The sequence below is a fragment of the Trachurus japonicus genome, chromosome 17 (genome assembly GCF_045865225.1).
Source record: "Trachurus japonicus isolate A0001 chromosome 17, Traja_1.0".
NCBI lineage: Eukaryota > Metazoa > Chordata > Actinopteri > Carangiformes > Carangidae > Trachurus > Trachurus japonicus.
Window position 1 is genome coordinate 26,395,829 of NC_140923.1, and position 21,200 is coordinate 26,417,028.

Genomic DNA, 21,200 nt, shown 5'->3' on the forward strand with positions numbered 1-21,200 from the left:
ACCGTGGTAAAAAATCATTAAATGTTATCATTATGAAATAAATAACAGGGGAAATAACATGTTCATGTATTTTGACAATGTGTATTAAAGAAAAGGTGCAGCCAATAAGAAGTTTAAAAAATCGAGTAATCACCTCTGTTTTAAATGTGCTACATCAGAGGTTCCTAAACCTTTCAGACCATGTGCCACTATGTGTCCTAAGAGCCAAATTTCACAAAGTGCAACTTTCTACTGCAAAAATGATTTTTTCAGAAAATAAACATAAAACTGATTAACCCATGCAACAGCATCAGCAAACTAAACAACATCAACAAAATGCTACTGTATTAAAATGAAAGAATAGACTGCTCTGTTGAGGCTGCAGGAGCTGTTTATTTGATTTAGCATCTCTAGCAATTGACATTAACTGTAATCAAAACCAGAGACTTAAAGGGATAGTTCAACATTTTGGAAAATTGGCCCTTTGCCATAATCCCTATAGTCATAGCAGTAGGCTTGTTACCTTTAATTGTTGGTGCTATATTACGGCGGAGCAGAGCTGCGAGCTGCTCAGAGCTACGCTATGGAGGCTAATGGGATTTCTTTGTTTCCCTCATCAAACTCATCAAATACACAATCCAACAACTCCAAAACGCTCTCGTGGACAAGTTGTGACCTGCACATTCACCACGCTATGAGATAATAACAGAACGTTACCAAACAGAGCAAAATTAGCTTGTACTGACAATTAAAGGTAACAAAACTTCTTCTAAAACTATTGGGATTATGGCAATGGGCCAGTTTGTTGAACTATCCCTTTAAACAACCAGGACAAAACCATGAGCCCGCAAACAACTTTTTTAATTATTATTTTTATCTCTTATTAAATATCAAAATCGGGGACATTTTCAGGGGACAGCTTTCACCGGGGACAGGTCAGCCAAATTGGGCACTTCCCCCGAAAATGGGGGACACCTGGTCATCCATATCCTTGTTGGCTATGTTTACAAGTTTGAAAATATGCTGGCCTTCCCTCTGCTGCTGCTGCAGAGCCAAGATGGCCGCCACTGGGGGTGTGAAGTGGGAGGCACTTCTGCACTAGCTGATTCTAACATTTGCTAGTTAACACTAAACACAAATGGACACTGATGTCAGTAAGTATTTAGTCATCATTTTTGATGTGGTTTCAAAAGTCATATCCTGGGGGATGTGCAAAATAGAGATCCATCCATTGTCTGTTGATATGGTAAGCTATTTCTGTCAAAGTCTTATTGAATTTGGATGCCTGGAAAATGTCATGGTAATTCATCCAATTGCTTTCAGATATCTGAACCAGAGCGGTTGGACCAACACTGGCATCCATACGGCTACTGTACCTCGTTAGCACCAACAAGCGGTGAAATGTAACTTAGTATACTCATCACTGCAAAAATCTCAGTGCAATTGTAAGGTAGGCTATTTAGACTTTGTTTCACATTTATTTTAGCAATATTCACTTTACAGATAGGAATTTAACAAACAGCACATACACCATGACTTGTAACTGTTTATTTTTACATAGGCGAATTGTTGTCTTTATTTGAATACCGGCCGACTGAAGCTGATCACAGCCCGGCATCCAGAAAAAAACCTCAGGTCTCTGTATCTATCCCTTTACTCAATGCAAAGGAGTGATGAGAAGATGTGCATGACTAGATCCTGCAAATATTTCCTCACTCTCGTTCCTTTCCTTCATCCTGTGCCCCGTAGCCCTCTGTGAGAAACATCAATATCGCTGACAGATGGTTGAAACACAGCGAGAGAGTGGGGGAATAAAAGAGAGTATCAGCCACATACAGTAGGACTATTTGTGCAACGTGTGCAGCCTCATCTTGTTTAATTTAAAGCCAAAGAATTTCCATTTTTGCTTGTGTTAATACTAAATGAGGCTCTGATTCCTGAATATTCATCCACTGACGCTGCAGCACACTCGACTGGCTGATACAAACTATAGCAACACATTAGAGTCAGTGCCATCTTAACAAATTCACTTTCACCTGTCACATTAATGCAAACGACTGACACTTAATGTTGTGCATGATGCAACAAGACACTCACACACACACAAACACACACACACACACACACACACACACACACACACACACACTCAGAGCTGACATGGAGCTAAGCTTTAATAAGGGGATTTTGATTTTGAATGGATCATCGTGCACAGGCATGTTTTGTGTGGCTATTTGTCAGCAGCATGTATAAAAAGTTGACTGTGTGGCTTGTTGTTGAGAATATGCTGGAGTTTATAGGGGCTACATGATGAATAGCTGGTGTCAGGTGTTACCATGGGGATGATTACTTGAAAGCAGCCAAGGCAGTATAAGCATTTGGGATTTCTAGCCAACCCATCAAATGCTTGGCAGGCCATTTATTTCAAATATACAGGTAGTTTCAGGCAATAAGAATCTGCCTGTGTTCGTGTTTGTTTGTGTCTCTTTGTGACACAGCAGACAAAAAGAGATCACGCTGCATTTCAGTCAAGCAGCCTCTTCCCATTTAATTACAAACTTGCAGTGACACATATCACTGTCAGCATCGGCGCCGTTGACCCTGGTAACAGGACGAGACAGTGCGACATACTGGCTTGTCGCTGCTCTCAGCACGGACGGCGAGGAAGTGTTTTTGTTCCTTGTCTCTCCTCATCTTTCCAGCGAACTGTAAAGCCCTCCACATGTAGAGGAGAGTCCCTGAAGCCAGCCAGCCAGCCTTCTCACTCACGGCCTTGTTGCTAACACGCCCCACAGGCCACAACAAAAGGGGCTCTGAAAACAACCTCTCAAAACTTTGACTGGCAGCCCGGTGGTGTGAACCGCCCCGACGCTCCGCACAGATACTTTACAGATTTAGAAAGATAGGAGTTAAGCCTAGGATCCACCAGTCCCTTTGGTCTTCTTTTCTATTCTTTGCCAATTTGGGACATCTGCTCTGAAACCACAGCATCTCACACCCCCACTACGTTTACTCAAAAGCCTAAAGTCTGTCTCTTCCTTCTCTATCCATGGCCTTTCCCCTCCCCTGGTGGGGATTTGTGATTCAAACTGGGCTGAGGGACCTAAACCCCTCTATCTCATCAGCAAACATACAAATGCATAATCTGGTCTTTCTTTCCATCCCATTCACATGCATGCTAATGATCTGTGTTGGCCCCTCTTTTCACCGGGAGTTCACTGCTTTGGTGTTTGAGACACACCCTGGCAGGCTGATACGGCCCTTTAGATGCTTCATCTGCCTGGATTTTGTTATGTTTTACAGTGTACAATAGACAGTGTCACAGTGTCTGATGATTTTTCACCTCATGGCAACACGACAGCACAGTCATGGCCTCCTGGTCGATCACACAGACAGCTCAGCTGTGAAATGCTGCATCTTTCCCCAATCACAGTCACAGCAGCAGCCACCAATTAAAAGAACAGCTTGATTTTTTAAAAACAAAATAAGCTTCTTCATTTTCATGCCTAAGTGATACCACTCTCTTATAGTGCCTTTGTAAAGATGCAGCTGGAGATAGCCGCTGGTTAGCTTAGCTTAGCAAAGAGACTGAAGAGTAACAGGTTGGTTCTGTCAGACAGTAATAAAATCTGTCTGCAGCACCTCCAGCGCTCAATAATCAACAGGTTGTATCTGGTTTGTTTCATCTGCAGTTATAGTTACAATTTGCCATGTCACAGGAAACTGAAGTCCTGCGGTCATGTAAAGTGGCTTCCTCTGGTTTACTTTCCATTAGACATTCACAGTATCCACAACAACACATGCTGTGTAGTCTAGGGCTTATGGGAAATGGTGTGTTTTTTTAAAGGTGTTATAAATACACAATATTGTGGTAGTCTGCCTCCACCACTCTGGTTTCAGCTTTCAGTCCTGTTTATCAAGTCACATGAAATATGAAGCATTTGAGTGAACATTTGTCATAATTGCATCGTCGCTTATCACCGTCAGAGTAAATATGACCTTTGGCCACCAAAGTCTAATTTTCTTCCTTGAGTCCAAGTGAATGTGATAAATGTGAAGAAATTCTCTTGTTCTGATTGGTCGAGTTGTGGTGGTTGGTAGACTCACAATGTTGCAAGAAACCATACACATGCACCAAGCACAGCAACAGATCAACCAATCAAAATAAGGCTACAAACGAGCTTGGCTTTTAATCTTTAAACACCAAAATCTAATCAGTTTGTTACTGAGGAGAACATAGGTACCAAATTTGTGGAAATTCCCTCAGGGCGTTAACTGAAATATGAGACTCACAAGGCCAAAACCGGGTTTGTGAGTTCACTGTGACCTTGATTTTTGATCACCAAAATCCAATCAGTTCACGGTTGAATCCTAGCGAATGTTTGTGCCAGAGTCCCTTTTTGCGTTACTGGCGTGATATTCACGAGAATGGGACGGACAGACAATCCAAAAACATTACGCCCTTGGCTTCGGCTGTCGCTGGCACAGAGACATAGAAATGTGCCGTCCATATCTAGACGTATGCAGCAAAAGATCCAAAGCTGGATTTTCACTTATTATCAGTTATCGGCTACAAATGGATTTTGGATGAAGTTTTCCTGGTGCGGCAGCAGAACCTGGAAGTTCATGTTTCACTTTGATTCTCTATTTCTAACACAGGTAACACAACTAGCTTGCAACAAAGACTCAAACTAATAATGACTTATCCCCTTGCACTCTCCCACTCTCCTCCCCTGCTCTTTTCCTCCTCCTGACCTCATTCGCTGCTCTGTCCCCGCTGATTCTCCTCAAACTGTGGGTGGCTGCGGCCCAGAGATCAGCAGCCCTGGCAGCATCAGTAATGTATCAGAGGTGGAGGGATGGAGAGGGGTTAGCGGCGAACAGCCACTTTTCTGATGCGCGGTATCCTGTCCTTCAAATCCAACTGGGTACTGACACCCGTTAATCAATGGTCAGGGCTTAATGGATCACACACTGCAGTGACTGAGCCACAGACAGGCAGAGGTGGGGAAGCCTCTCAGAGCACTGAGTGCACTGTCATGCTAATCATCAGCTCCTGCAGCACTGAGGGCTTTTATGAGGAGTGCTGGGAGGTAAAGGAGAAATCGGGAAGCATTATTTACCACCACCACGGATGTGTGCGTACGTGTGGCTGTGTGTGTGAGCTTGTTTCTGTGCTGCAGCTTTTTTAATTAAATGTGAACAAATCATTTGAGGGGAAAATTATTTTTCTGTATTTCTGTAATGAGATGTTTGTAGCCTTCCATTTATATTTTTCATTAGTCGTGACGCTGCAGCAGAGATTATGGTCGCATTTAGTGCCAGCTGCTATACGCTGAAATGTTCAGATATAATACTTGAAGACCAGGGTTAGGGAGTGACGGATTATCTTTAACAAGATTACAATAATCTGGTTACAAGAAATGCTAAATGTAATCCATTAATTTAGATTTAAAAAGAAGAATGTCTTTTAACTTTATGGCTTTATTATGAAATGTAGATTTAGGAGAAAAAGGGAAATTATATAGCTTTCCCCAAAGCTTCCTAATGGTTAATTAGTGTCTGTCAGTATGGGAAATTAAATCAATGTCTTAAGTTACATGTAAGTGACCAATATATCACATATTAGACTACATTTTTAGTTGATAGAAGAAAGAACTGCTGCAGTGATCAAATTTTCATGCCATGAGGAGTGTGGGAAGTGATCATGAAGGTTGAGCTTCATTGAGAGACTCTACAGCTCTAATTCTGGTGCATAATATTGATGATATGAATATGCATTATTAAAATCTGACACTTTGGGATTCATACAAGGAACATTTTATAGACAATATAGCTAACATTTTAAAGAAAGAGTAAGGTGAACTAAAATAGGTGATTGACAAAGTGAAATCAAAGCTGATTAAAGTAGAAATATAACAGTTTCCCCTCAACTGTCCCATATATAGGGTATTTATTGAGACGTGTTCATGCGTGCACGTCCCTCATTTGCTGCCTTCACATGATGACACTTTCATTAAAACAGAGCCCGTGCTACATAAAAAATGATTGCTGAAAAGACTTTGATTTCCATTTGTGCTTGCAGTGCAGAGATGCAGACATTCCTCTGCACAGTGTGAAAAAGAGCCGGTACCGAGTCGTTAAAAAGCCTGATATTTTTGTGTCTCTCCTCACAGCTTCGGCTTAGTGCTGCATGCGCTTCACCATAAAGAGGGTAGTTTTCCATTGATGAGCCGGTACAGGCGGCTTCAGCACCAGCAGCAGCAAATCACTTCTCTGTTAAAAGGCCCTGATGCGTAGCAAACTCTCCTGCCAAGCCTCCTCGCTCCAAATCTGCCTGCTTGCAGACCCCCTGTAATTGGAGGCATTAAACTTGCTTTGGACAGGATGGCAAATGAGTGCTTTGAGCTCGGAAGAAAACTGACTGGTGCATTCAGAAGGGGTACACAAGGAGATGCAGCTAAATCTAACAAATCACTGCCAATCCAGCAGATCTGTTAGAGTGCACGAGCGTGTACAGTTATGCATTTGAATGTCTATGTATGTGTGTGTCGTTTTTTTTTTTCATGTGTCCTGTCTTGACTGGTGTTCGTGCATGATTTTACAGCCTACATCCGGTATAACGGCAGAGCTGCTGTTAATCTTGCAGTAATCGTCGGGAATCACTCTGGTGATGTAGGGATTTGACGTTGAACCGCAAACTGTCTGGTCACTGACGAGCAACCAGCAGCCATGAAATAAAAACTGTCTGTCATCCTGCCATCACTTCCTCAGCTTTCACTCCACCAAGCACGCTCATTAAAATCTCTGTGAGAAAGTGTCGCAGTTGATTTCTCATCACTTAATGGTCTGTAATAAGATAATGAGATCTTTTCCTTTAGGTTTGCTGCCATTTTGCATCATCTTTAAGATGCAGCAGCGAAAAAAAAAAACATTACAGCTCCAGCTCTGCGGAGATGCAGAGGCTGCGAATCTCAACTCTGGTGTAAGCAGCCAGCCACAGCAGGCCGCGAGGCTGGAAACGCTTCAAATGTTTAATGGTAAGCAGGATGCAGAATCTCACTTTTGACATTGTGTCAGAGCTCAGACGTGATAGGAAACACCAAGAAAACGCATTTAGAATAAGCCTTTTGTTGTGTTTTTAGCTCTTGATTAAAAGCTGGGTGCTGTTCAAAACAGGCTCTGTGAAAAAGAAAAACACAACTTTTCACTGGAAGACTTCCTTCTCAGTTGTGTGCATGCATAATATTCTGCTCCAAGGTTGACATTTTTTTCTACACATCTTCTTTCTTGCATCGACAGAAAGAGCAGCCATACCACCACAAAGCATGTCTGCTCTCTGCCTGCAAAAGCTTTGACACAGGATAAATATCACGCTTCGCAGGTCACCCGGTGGAATTACATTCACTGGCTCGGTGTCTGCATATATTGCACATTGCGATGTGTGTGCTGCTGTGGGCCTTTGTGTTGACCTGGTGTGTGTACATCCTGTGAGAGCAGCAGACATGATTAAAGAACATGTGCAGAACACAACACCACCAGTCCTCCCTTTGGTGGATGATCATACAGCTGCTGCCTGAGCAGCCAGTCAAAAATGGTTAAGTATGAACCCTCAGAGCCCCCCTCCTCCTCCCCCCCCCTCCCTTCCCAGTAGACCAGCTTCCTCTCAGTCACTAAAAGCAGGAGGTGACGGCTTCACTCATCTGCAGCGCGATGGAAAGAGACCCGGTTTGTGTCCTAGTTGACAGATTAAAGCCAAACAACACTGACATTTGGTGTGAAGCCAGATTAACTTTGCTTCGTTGAAGCCTCTCCAGAAGCAGCAGAGACTGAAATCCCCAGAATAGTCCTGTGGTCTCGCTAATTGGCGAGCTGCGTGGACCGGCCTTTGATTAATCTCAAATCTTAATGAGTCCATCCAAAGCTGCTGTGATATTCTGACTGAGGAGGTAAAACACACTTACTATTCCCTCTTTTCATCCCTTGGCCGGATGAGAGGAGACCTGGAACTTCAGCCTAGTGAACCCGCGGAAAAATCAAAGAGAATACCAGAGATCCATTTAATAATTTATTTGCATATGATTATCGTAAAAATACTGAAAGAGAAATGCTTATTTTTGTTCTAGTTTTCTGGCAATTTTTTTTTACAATCTAATACACCTTTAATTGCACAGGAAAAAGTCTGCCCTAACAGACACACATTTCATTTTCTGCTTTCCTTGTGACACATAGTTTCAGATATGTAATGACCATTAAACTGTAATTTGTCCATTTGTTTGCTCCTCCACAATAAACAAACAAGCATATAAACGAGGGTCATAGAGAGGCCAAAGTCAGGTCAGATAGTTGTAAATGCTGAGCGGATTGGTCTAATAGAAATATAGTATTATATACAGGCAGTTGTATTAAATAGGAACTGCACTGATAGCCGGCGTGCTGAAGAAAACACATGTCAGGAGAAATGAACCCATGAGTGATTTGTTCTACATCAGTGTTTGTAGGTCAGGTCAATATTAAGGTCACGAAGCTATCATCTGATCATCTGGATAGTGACCTTTTTAATTCTCGCTGATCTGCAACACATGTGCCAAAAGTAAAATATACAACACAGCACTTCCACGGGCGCTTTTTCATAAAATGAAAAATAAAATAAGATAAAAACATGTCAAACAGCAATCTGGACAAAATCTCCTCAGTGTTTTTAAAGGTAATTTTTCCTGTCGGAGAATGCGTCCTCCTTACTTCAAATCATTCATGTCTGTCCGGTTTGTTAATGTGTGAAAAAACAAGCATTGTAATAAAAAAGTTAAGCCCCCTGGTACTTGTTAAAAAAACACACACCAAAAAAAACACCTCTTTGTAATAATAGATAATAACTTAGCATTCAAAAACAATGCGTATATGAATCAAATAAGATTAAGAAAACATGGACGTTAAAGCCCATACAGCAAAATGCCACCAAAGCAACAGTTAATGTGGAAACTATTTGTACTTTTCTCATGAAGAAGCTTCCACTTTGGCATGCACATGATGTGTCCCGCACAGTGTCAGTTACGTCTCCCCTCTGACAGACAGAGAGACAGTGTGAAGACTCAGATGCTTTGTACAGGTTTGTAACACTTATAGCTCCCAGTACATGTGGAAGACAGTATTTAAGAGGAAGCAGATGAGAAGTGTGTTTTTTTTTCTTTCCAAAAAACAAAACAAAACAAAACAAAACAAAACAAAAGCAAACTAAAATAAGAAAGTTGGTTGGGTTTGAAAAAAAAGGAAGAAAAAAGATCGATTGGATTGAAGGTCTACAGATGTCGAGCTGTCTCAGGAGTTTGTTTTAAGCAAATGTTTGCTTTATCTTGGCACTGTTGTCTCATCTAGACACTGAATCCTATCATCTGTGTGAGCTCTCCCATCCTCAGTCTGAGGGTGAGCAGAGGGAAGAAGAATTGATTCCCAACCAGCAGAAAACACATGCAGACATGCAAACACAACCTGAGAGGGGGGGCAATAGGAAGTTTGGCTTTTTATGTCAATAGTCACAAATCCACAAGTGTCTAGTAATGAACACACACACTGCGATGGAAAGTTCGGACATTAAATCTCCAGCCGGGAGGAAATCTCCAAAAGCGGTCCTCTGTCTCTGTAGCCGGAGCTTCCTTCTTTTCTTTTCTTCTTTTTATTTTACATCAGGCTCTTTGCGTCAGAGTTTCTAGGTAGTTTCTTTTTCTTTTTTTTCTTCATTTTATTATCATCGGTTCCGAATCCTCAGCTTTGCAGCAGCTCACACTCGGATGGGAAGAGTTTGGCTCATCTGTTGCCGAACGATTTCCTGACTGCTGTCCGGACTCTTTCTGTTGTGTCCCGGCAGCGTCCCTCCGAGCCGCAGCAGGTCCCTGCCAAGGCAAGATCCACACAGGTCAGCAGCAGGTTGACACACACACTTTAAACAGAAGATACAGCTCATTATTACTGTGCTAAGTGATCTCATTGGAGGTGGATTAAGGCCTAAATCCAGCTCAGTGTCAGCGTTGCTCACAGTTAAAAACAATGCAAGAAGAAAAAGAAAAAAAAAAAAACAGCACCATGCTCAAAGCCTCAGCTGCTGTAAACAAAGTCCAGCTCAAATGACGAGCCAAATCTATTCATCACATTTCCAGTTTTAATAAAAGTTGTGTATTTCTCAGCTATCTTGGAAAAACCCGCGGCAGCCTCGCAGTGTCCTTTGTTCCTCGGCCAGTGTCCTTGTTTTTAAGGCCCTCGTGGCTGAAGATACTCCACAGATAGCGCTGCATCTCATATCCTCCCCCTCCCTCTGTTATCTGGCCCAGCATCATCCAACAGCCAATGGCAGGTGAGCAGCAGCGAGCGTTTCGCCGCCTCACATGCACACGCAAACACGGGAGACGCTCTCTAAATCATGCTCTGACAACATGATCCTTTCTCTCTCCTCCTCTTCCTCCCGCTCCTGTGCCGTCTATCTCTCTTGCTGTTGCATACAGATGAGGCTATAAATTAATCATTGGCGTGTCATCTGCACACAGAGACACGTAGCATAACATGCACAAACAGACACACACACACAAAACATCACACACACGTATCCCTCTCTTACTCGCCCATCACAGCATCGGGCGCGCCCTCCCCTGATGCATTAAAAAGCTCATTAGCAACCTAATTAAACACATTCCTCTCTTTTAGCTTCTCCTCAATCTCCCTTATTACTCACACTTCATCACTTCCTGCTTTTCCACATCAGCAGCTCTGGCTGCTGTCTGTCCTATCACCTATATTCCAGCATCCAGCCAAGTATAGGGGAATTAAACTGAGGTCAGCCATTACATTTCCACACACAATTAGCTTCGCTGAGCCCAAATCCTGGCATAGGAATCGCCCTTGGGGCTCGGTGTTAGAGTGAAACTGTGAGCCAAGGAGCTGGCACAGGACCTGGAAACTGCATGTATGAATCCTGCCTTTTGTGCCTGAAACAGGAAACGATCGCATAGTCAGAGCCACAGAGTTGAAGATGTGCGTTTGATTCATTATACATCACTACAGAGCTGAGGAGCCGGCATCTAAACCAGCGCTAATCACACTGTTGACTGGATGCCAGGCGAACAAAATTCAGAACAAACGCATCGGTAAAGATGGTGTCACTGCCAGAGACTCGTATGAGGCAAGGACGTCCACCTCTGAGTGAGTCACCCTCTACATTTCCAAGGGAAGTGTCAGTAAGCAAAAGGCAAAAAAAAAACTCTCAGCTCAGAGTAAAAAAGTAAATAGAGTAAAGTATCCTCCCAAATCAAGCTCAAGTAGAAAAAACAAACCGGGCCCAACAAGCACGAACCTTGTGCCTCTCTTTAGGCCAGCCATAATTTTTTTTCTCTGTGACATCTTATTCCAACAACCCAGAGGCTCTGTGTGCTGCTCGTCTCCCCGCCGGGAGGAGTCTTCACCCTCAGCTTCACAGCTGTCACATGCAGTGCAGGGGACAATTTCACACAAGGTGAAAGAGAAGAAATTGCATCACCCCATTTTTTGGTGTTTGCGCAATTTCTGCTGCTATTGTGAACAAAAAACAAAAAAGCACAAAAACAAACAAAAAAAAAACATTTTGTGCGGCGCCTATGTGGATAAACCAGCAGTATAATGCATATATTTCAACAAAGGTCAGCTGCAGTTGCTGCCAAGTCAGCCAACTGAGCAACAGACTGCACCACACAGACTTCAGACTTAATGATTACAGTTCCAGCAAATTGGTGACCCAATATTATAACGTTTCAACCACAAGCCTCTGCCTTTACCTCTCTTTACCTTTGCTGTAGTGCACTGAGACTCCTCGGATGTCAGGCTCTGTCCATTTCTTACAACAGCACAGAAACCCACTGAGATTTCTGTGCTGCAACAAATCAGAACGTCAGCTCTGAAAGTTTGTCTGGAAAGTTGCTAAATCACACAACAAACTTGCCAAGGTGGCAACTGTGAAGTGCTTTGTTCTTCCTAAAAAGAAGTAAGATATAGCACATTTCCAAAAGCAAACACTCTCGCTCGCTCCCCGTTCACTTCAGCGTGTGAGAGGCAGTCTGAGAACAAAGCCAAGGCTCAAATGACTTGACATGAATCTTTCTTTATTTAAGAAAAGTGTGTGTGAGAAAGCTACTTCCATCTCCAAATGACGGATTGCGGTGTCAGTTTGCTTCAAACAAGGTGCTTGTTGATTGGCTGAGCGGCATCTTAAAACCCCCTCCACCCACATGTTTTCGACATTGGAATTTGAGGTGGTGGGGGGGGGCTGCAATCAATCAATTTCTGTGACTGACATCTCAACAAGCGCGCCCACTGAAAGCAGCAAGAGAGGAAGCAGCGCCTGAACTGACTCTGCTTTTGCACATCTGAGCGCAGCATAAAACATCTGAAAGTGTGTTTTCACCACCGGAGCAGTTATCCCATCTCATTCAGCTCACTGGTGGCCACAGACTTTGTTCCAACCTTCAGGTCCTCATGGTAGGACACTAGCCAGGTTCATATGTTTCAAGCATGCACTGACAACTGCAGTTCTGGATGTGGACTCACCCTGAGTTGGCGCTGGTCACCACCTTGAGGCTGGCAGCGTTGCGGAGCAGCTTGTCCAGGGTGCTGACGATGCGCGAGAACTTGGGCCTCAGGTTCCTCTCCTTCATCCAGCACTCCAGCATCAGCTGATGCAGCACCATGGGACAGTCCATGGGTGGAGGCAGCCGGTAGTCCTGCTCGACCGCCGTCATGACCTGAGCAGCAGGAAGCCATTGTTAACAAGTGTCACCAGCTACGCTAGCAGCTCAGTAAGTCATTTTTACTGTCGCATTATTAAAACATTGCATTTTCACACAGCACTGTTAGATGAGTCCATTATATAGAGGGTATATAATTCTCACTAAAGATTCAGACAGCACTACAAAATATATTCCACTATATAGTGAGTAATGAGTGATTTCGGACACAGCAGTGACTCTTTGTCTAAATGCTAACATCAACATGCTAACATGCTCCCAGCGACAACATTGGCACGCTGATGTCGTTTTTTTTTCTGCTAATTGGCACTGAAATAACCACAACTAAAGATTTTAAAATGTCAATGGTTCATCCTCAGGGTACCATGAATATCTGTGTCAAATTTTACTTGAATCCGTTAAAAAATAATTCCATCTGAGAGAAAAAAAAATTAGCATCCACACTGCAAGCAGAGCTACACAGAAACACATTCAAATCAATGTACATTTTTTTTACATTTACTGTGCTGATTGTTGATGTTGATGTGGTGCGAACAGTGCTGGCTCTGACTCATTCGTATTACCGCTCGCTGCGTTTGGCCTTTGTTAGCGCGGCGGAAGAATAATCCCCAGCCAGCGTATTATGTCCTACATGAGGCAGTTCCTCGACTCATGCTGTCACATATTCCAATCTTCCTTTCAATATCTTTACAAAACTACAAAAACAATATTCTCAAGTGTTATCAAAGTTGTCACTTCCAAACTGGCATGATTGATAGGAGAGACAATAAGTGGGGGATGAAAACGCTCGCTCCTTGATTTGATTTTGCCTAGCAACTGCCTTTCCCTCCATAAGCTCTGTACGGGTTTTAACTCCCCACAACAATAAAAAATTGCCATTTGGGAACAATAAAGCATTTCTGCCGCACTCCTCTTCTCCTGCTGCTTGTCCTTTTGATTTTTATGTCGTGCTTGTAGCCGGCGACTACTTCTGTTTATATCTCGTATTTGTTGACTCTGTTGCTTATTGAGCGACGACTGTGGCACAAAGGCTGTTGGGAACAATAGAGGGCCTCTACTTTGATGCTTTCATTACTGTGGGTTTTGTTATGAAAGTTATACATACATTACTGGTGTTTTTCATTTTGGCTCCTCTTTTTTTTTTGCTTTATTGCTATCAGCGTTACAACTCTCTTTTTGAAGCACAATACAGAGCAGATATTCCTCTGAGAATAAAGTGGAGGTGTACACATTGCTTCAGTACTTTGTTCAGGGAGGAGGAACCAAGAGATTTCTTTTTCTTTCCTGCAAGCTCACTGCTGTAGTTATGATGTCTGTGCAGTGCAGATAGCCTACAGGTAACAACGCCCGTAAAAAAAAAAGCCTTTCCTGGGTATGCCTTTGTGTGTGTCTGCGAGGGGGGGAGGGGGCGCTTTGCAGTATGGATTTGTAGAGGGTGGGCAGGATAGGGCTGTAAATAAGGTGGTAAAAAGTAGAACACAGGCACACAGTTGCACCGGCATCTGCAATGAGGAGATAAAGACAGCAGAACAGGCCCAGGTCCAGTATGTCACGCTGGAAATCAAAGCCACAGCAGCTCAGAGAAACTCTCAGCTGGCCCTAAACTTAGACATACAACTCCTGTGTGTGTGCATCGGGTCAATAGACATGTGTTTGCAACATGAGACTGTCATGGTTACTCACATCCTGGTTGCTCATGTCCCAGTATGGTCTCTCTCCGTAGGACACCACCTCCCACATGACGATGCCGTAGCTCCACACATCACTGGCAGAGGTGAACTTCCTGAAGGCGATGGCCTCTGGTGCCGTCCACCGAATGGGAATCTTCCCTCCCTGCTCAAACACACCGACACACACACAGAGGGGGATGGTATCAACACCCTGGGAGACACCAGAGTCTGATAACAACATCGGGAGACAGCTCGAACACACACACATGCAGAAGCTAATGCAAATTTCACAGGCGGTCTCGCATGCTAAGGCAAATATTGGCACAAATGAGCAGTCAGACATGCATCCATATGCACATGTGAAACAAGTGAGGGGGATCAAATTAACAAGCTCAATTAAACATGCACAGAGTGTACAAACACAGAAGAGCAGAGCACACACATGCATATTACTGACCAGGGAGCTTGTGTAAGTGGGGTCAGCTGAAGTGTCGTCCAGGAAACGCGACAGGCCGAAGTCGGAGACCTTGCAGACCAAGTTGCTGTTGACCAGGATATTGCGGGCGGCGAGGTCCCTGTGAACGTAGTTCATGTCTGACAGGTACTTCATCCCCGCAGCGATGCCGCGCAGCATCCCGACCAGCTGTGTCATGGTGAAGCGTCCATCATTCAGCTACCAAGAGCGCAATCAGAGCAAGAGGGAGGAAGAGAGTGGAAGAGAGGGGCAGTTAACGACGAGGGAGATCAGCGATGGGAGTGAAAAACAAAAACAGGATGTGTTGAAATATGAAGAGTGCTGGGGATAAAGAGAAGGGCAAAACACCAGAGAGCCAATCAGTCAGCGAGGCAACATAAACATGACATCTGTCATAGCGCTTCACGGCTGCTACCGACAATCACTGACAGCTGACCTTTTCACGCATGCTGTCTAATTTGCTGATTAATTAGACTCTTTACTATCATACTAAACCCATTACAGCCTAATATTGACTCCACATGAAAACAGAAAAAAGAGCAGCTGCAGGAATGAAAACCAGACCACTGCAAGGTACGGTATATTTTCTTTTTCATTCTGCGACTGACCGACAAACTAGTTGCAGGTTCAAGGCAGCGGCACACCATGAAATCTTTTAGGCTAAAAGCTTTGCTTGCATTCTTTTTTTTCTTGTGGACATTTTCTTGGAAATGAAATCAAAATCTGCCGGCCGACTGAATTACATCTGCTCAAAGCTCATTTTGCCCATTTTAAAATGCACGATTTGCAGATTTTTGCCCTTTTATGTTAACATTTGAGAAGCATGAAACAAATCTGAGATTAAAGCTTTCAGGGTTTAAATCTGAATTCTCCACGTTTGTGAAGCGTGCCTCACATCTGCACAGTCACTTGTGAAGGCTCCCGAAGCCTGATGTTCCTGTGTTGGACTAAAACCAATCAATGAAATGTCAATATGCAGTTAAACAGCAGTAAGGTTTTCTTTCTTGACATGAATATATGATATACATATGTAGGTAAAAAAAAGCATAATCAATCCCTTCTTTGACTCCACAATAAGAAAGCTAAGAACACAAGATGTGACATGACAAAGCCATAAACACTCTGCTTTGTAGTCTGCACACTCCAATGAAGTCTGACAGGAAAACAAGCCGGGATGGATGGATGTATAAACAGCCATGATTCATAACAGGCCCTCAAAGCCGTGGTGGCATGTATGTATGACTGTGTGTGCGTGTGTGTGCGTGTTGGATTTCTGCAGTTCTACATGTGCATACGTCGTGTGTGAGTCTAAGCGTGTCAGTGTCTCCACGGAGCTGCTGTACACATTCTCATGTGTGCGACACACTCTGGGAGTTTGTACTTGTGTGAGTGAGTTAACTCTATAGTGTCTTCATTAGAGCAGAGCTCAGAGTTGCTCTGAGTCACGGGCAGGAGAGCGGCGGTGAGACAGAGGGTTTTTTCACTGTTATTTGTGGGACAGCTGACTGAGAGGAGTGAGAAGGAGGGAAGAAGCTCAGGCTGGACTATCGGCTGTACAACCGTCAGCGTCGTGGTCCAAGAGGCCACTGGCAATTATGTGTGGTAAAAATAGTAAACTAGATAGAACAGGCCACCGTGGTTCTCCTGTGATGAGTATTTTTCACTTTCTCCTGGCAGAAATAATTGATTACTTGAGAAAGAATTGACAGATATGCTGTTAATGAAAGTAACTGTTAGCTGCAGCTGTTTCATCACATGACCCAGAGACACTGAGAAGCAGCAAGTTCACACATATTTCAGGAGCTGATAACAGCAAAGGAAAATTTGCTTGATTAATTACTTAAATCATTATTCAATGACCAAAGCTGTTTTTGGTGCAGACTGAAATGTATCTGTGGCTCCGAGTAGCAGCAGAGCATCAGTTTTCAGCGCTGAACATCTAATCGCTCTTTAATCATAGATCCAGTAGTTATTTACACTAAAGGATTTTGCGGTTTATGCTTGAATTAAAGCATTGGGGGGAAAAATACCCACAAGACACAGTGACACACAAGATACAAGATAACTTAAGAAATGTGGGGCAGCGACCAACATGTTTTTTTTTAATTATGTATTTATCAGTATTTTAAAGGATCAAACTGTTGAAAATGACATAAAACTGAGATAAGTAGGAAATCTTTGCAGAAACCAGAAACCAAAGAATGTCTTCATTCACGATCCATAAACTATTAATTAATCATCATTTATGAAAGGACAGAAGAAGCTCAGGCTGAACTCTCAGAGGTCGGGCTTTATCTAACCATTATCTCCATGCCATAGATGCTTAATCAATTCTGTTCATCAGCATTTCCCACATACTTCTAGGGCCTTTGTCTAATCACCTTCCAAAACCCAAAGGATTCTGGACATTTGTGAGGCAAGAGGCAACTGTGCTTGATACAATACACAATTAATCAAATTCAAATGTACAGGGAAATATAAGTTCTTACATTGTATCTACTCATGATTTGATTTACATGATCAAATATGTGCCCATACGGAGAAGGAGCAAAAGAAAGGTACGACAATACAACACAGGTCCCAGGCCTCCAGAAATCAAAGCCAGCTGGTCGATGTCAAGACACATCGATATCATTGATAACTCTACCCAAAACCTCTCATTGGCTATGCAACGAATCCGAATTTCACTTAATGATAAACTGCATTTAAGAGCAGCAGCATGGCATTGATTCCCCACAAGCATTAATTAACCTCATTCAGCCTAACAGCTACAGGACGTCGACTTGGTCACAGTGCGGCCATGCGAGAAAACACATTTCATTGGATGTAAATGACATGTAAAAACCCCGGTGCAGCTGGAAATGTACTGTGTGACACCTCATTTCTCATCCTGCCTTTGTTCAGCGCTTTGTGTAGGTGGTGGTAGTCTGAACCAAAAACTCTGATCACAAATGTATTCTGCACTTGTACAAAGACTCTCTAATACACTGAAGCAAACCTATCCAAAGATCTGCTGTGTGACAGTTTTCCACCAGGAGTTTGTGCATTGGAAAGCCTGTCAGCATCAGTCAGTCACGTCAAGCAGAGACACTATGCCTGTCTCCAGGCGTTATACTGCACATTTAATCTCTATCACTCAGCAAGCGAGCGCCTCAGGGCGTTTTACAGAGAGTAAAACATTCCGATAACCCGGAGGTGTGGTGAACGACTGTCTGTGTGTGTGTTCCTCCCAGCTTTGATACAAACAGAAAGTAATCTTCCCTGTCAGAGGTGTTGTGACACGCGCCTCCCGTCAAGCTTACCCTGAGGAAGGAATCGAGCGCTCCGTTCTCCATGAATTCGGTGATGATGAGGACGGGGCAGCTCCGCGTCAGGACGCCCTCCAGCCGGATCACGTTGGGGTGGTCGAACTGTCCCATGATCGACGCCTCGCCGAGGAAGTCCCGCCTCTGGCGCTCAGTGTAGCCCGCCTTCAGCGTCTTGATGGCCACCACCATCTCCCTGCGTCCGGCCTGCTTGAGACGCCCGCGACACACTTCACCGAATTCACCTGGATTGAGAGAACAAGGTGGTGGGGTGAGGGGAGGAGGGGGTGAGGGTGATGGGGGAGAGGGATTGAGTGAGCAGAGGAAAAAACGGGAAGGGAGGGGGTGAAGGGAAAGAGGAAGTTGGGGGAGGGGGGGTGCAGGGAAAGGGAGCGTTACTGGCTGGACTCGGGAGTGAAGGAGCTGATTTGAAAGAGTTGAGGGTCAGCGTCAACTGTGGGAGAGGATTAGAAAAGAGACGGGAGGTCAGAGGTCAGAGATGTTGGGGAGAGAGGGAGTGACTGGTATCGATCGAGTGTGCAACCTGGGAGCGGTGGAGGGAGACAGAGGACGGACGAGGAACTTGGGGGGTTTGTATCTGGTGCCTGAGTTTGAATGTTTTCAGGGGAAAGAGAGAAAGAGAAGGAAAGAAAGAAAAGACAAGGAGGGAGGAAGGTTGAACGAGCAGGAGCAGACTGTCATTTGAGGTGAAGTTAGGATACAACATGCTGCTGAAGAGAAGAAGTAGAAGAAGAAAAACAAAAAAACAGACTAAAGGGGGGAGAGCTACAGAAAAGATTTTCACTTGAATCCTTCCCACCCGCAGCTCTCATGCGCACTCTGTATCCTAAACCTTTTCTCCCAGAGAGGACTCTTAAAGTCCTCAGGGCTTGATGGCACACGCCTGTTCAAATAAATTATTTATAAACCTGAATCATTCTCCATCCTCTTGGACAAAAACAGTGACCCTGTTTACCTGCACCGATGACTTCTTCTATTTTCACACAGGAGATGTCTATCTCTTTGGCAAACTCATGGACGGCATCGTTGGGGTCCTCGTAGGTGAAGGGATCGATGTACACTTTGACCCCTGGAGAAACTGAGGAAGAGGAGCCAAACACAAGTCAGCATCCACAATGTAGCCTATATTATATATATAAATATACTATCACATTTATGACTGATCATCTGAATGCTTTCAAGACACTGATCCTGTGGTGATCCCCTCGTTATTAATCTAGCCATACCATCAGGTAAAATAAATGAATGTCAATTCATTTCAATTTGGTACTCATAAGAACATGGTAGCATACACGCTAAACAGTGACCATGTAAAACAACCCAGAAACTACACCTTTTAAAAAAAAATCAAAATATGATCATATTTAATTATTAATTATTAAAGGGATAGTTCACCCAAAATTCGGAGGACTCTGAAACTTCTCCCAGCCCTTGGTCGACATGAGGGTGAGTAGATAATGAGTGCAATTTGAATTTTGGATGAACTATCCCTTTAAGTAAAATACTTTTTAGGTCAAAAGCAAACCTAGAAGCAACCTTATGTCTACTTCATATTTAAACTCAGTTGATCTGGTCTGGACTTCCTCTGAGCACACAGGGAAATAGTTTTCTGCCTCAATCAGGTGATTGGATAATTGATTGAATCAGTTGCTTAACTGTAAAGGCATGACCAAAAGGGTCACACGGGAGACACTTACTGTATTGCTGCAGTTTCTCAGTGTACTCCAGCTCCGAGCCGCTGCGCTGCTTCCTGTAAACAAGCAGCACATAAACAAAGTCACATTCACATAATCAGTCTTGACCCTTTCCAGGTACAGCAAAACTAATATGTAACTCAACTATCAGATGGAACTGCAGATTGCTGCAGGAAAAAAAAAAAACCCTCACAGAGCAGCTCTGTGTTTTCTCCACCTTTTTGGAGCTTAAGAGTAAGTATGCACTTTGAAGGCATGTTAAAATTTAATGAGCCTCTTTGTTAAGGGCCTAACTAACAAAATGAAACATGTAGTTCATACTGTCAGTAATAAAAATCAAACACTTACTTAAGGCAGACAACAGCGATAACCACCAAGGCAACTATGACCACCAGGCCTGCAGAGGCCGAGCCGACGATGAGGGGCAGCTGGTCCTGCACCGACTTCTGAGGGTCACCTGGACCAAATAACACACAATCAGACACAAATGAGCAGATATCAGCAGAAACACCACTTCAGAGATTAAAGGGTGGCCTGTTCTGCATGTGTAATGGCTACCAATTAAGGTGGCTATAAAAACTATTAAGCTGGAGCCCTCATAAAGAAAACTGTAGCAGCATCAAGAACAAACTGTAAAGCAGGCGAGAGGATGTCCGTACTGTGCAGGCTGGTGCTGAAGTCCATGGGGTTGCTATAGCGTCCGTATCCAGCCACGGTGCGAGCTCGGACCTGCACCACATAGGGTGTTGCTGCCCGCAGACCCTCCACCTTAGCTGAGCTGTGCTGGGATGTTACAGTGTGAGACATCGCCTGGCCCTGAAGTACAAAGAAGGAGCAGGAAATCAATCATAACACAATCAAATCAAGTATCAAATAACACAGTCTTCATGCAGCAAATTTAAAAGTTTAATTTGTGATTAATAAAATGCACCATTGTTCATTTGAACAGACTGAGAGGAGTGGTGGTGGGTTGCGAGTGTGGTATGTATGAGAAGTCTGGTAGCTTGTGGCGGCTAATTACAGCCTAATCTGAAATAATTTGGTTGCTCGGTATCCAGAAGAAACTATTTTCTCCTTGCATTACATAGTTTATTTTTTTCCTTCTCTTCTGTTATCCTGTAATTCACACTTGTGGCCACAGCAGTCTCTGGGACGCTGCAAACAGGCTTAGCTTAAACTAACAGGTTAGCTGGACTAGCTGACTAAAAGGTAGCTAGCTTCAGCACAAGACACAAGTGCAAGCACACATCATGTCTTTTATTCAGACAAATGAAAATCATCCAGAAACAACA

General features: G+C 43.6%; 1 protein-coding gene across 1 annotated transcript in view; it reads right to left on the reverse strand.

Moving 5' to 3' along the window:
• Window positions 1-8,034: 8,034 nt before the first annotated feature.
• ephb3a (eph receptor B3a) overlaps window positions 8,035-21,200 on the reverse strand; it is a 29,290-nt gene continuing 16,124 nt past the window's right edge. The window contains exons 7-15 of the mRNA XM_085804439.1: window positions 20,568-20,724; window positions 20,257-20,365; window positions 19,912-19,964; window positions 19,170-19,292; window positions 18,191-18,438; window positions 14,871-15,086; window positions 14,427-14,576; window positions 12,547-12,740; window positions 8,035-9,869 (exon numbers count right to left, since the gene is read on the reverse strand). Coding sequence (XP_085660565.1) covers window positions 9,758-9,869; window positions 12,547-12,740; window positions 14,427-14,576; window positions 14,871-15,086; window positions 18,191-18,438; window positions 19,170-19,292; window positions 19,912-19,964; window positions 20,257-20,365; window positions 20,568-20,724 — 1,362 coding nt within the window. The 3' untranslated portion in view covers window positions 8,035-9,757. The remainder of the gene's footprint in view (window positions 9,870-12,546; window positions 12,741-14,426; window positions 14,577-14,870; window positions 15,087-18,190; window positions 18,439-19,169; window positions 19,293-19,911; window positions 19,965-20,256; window positions 20,366-20,567; window positions 20,725-21,200) is intronic.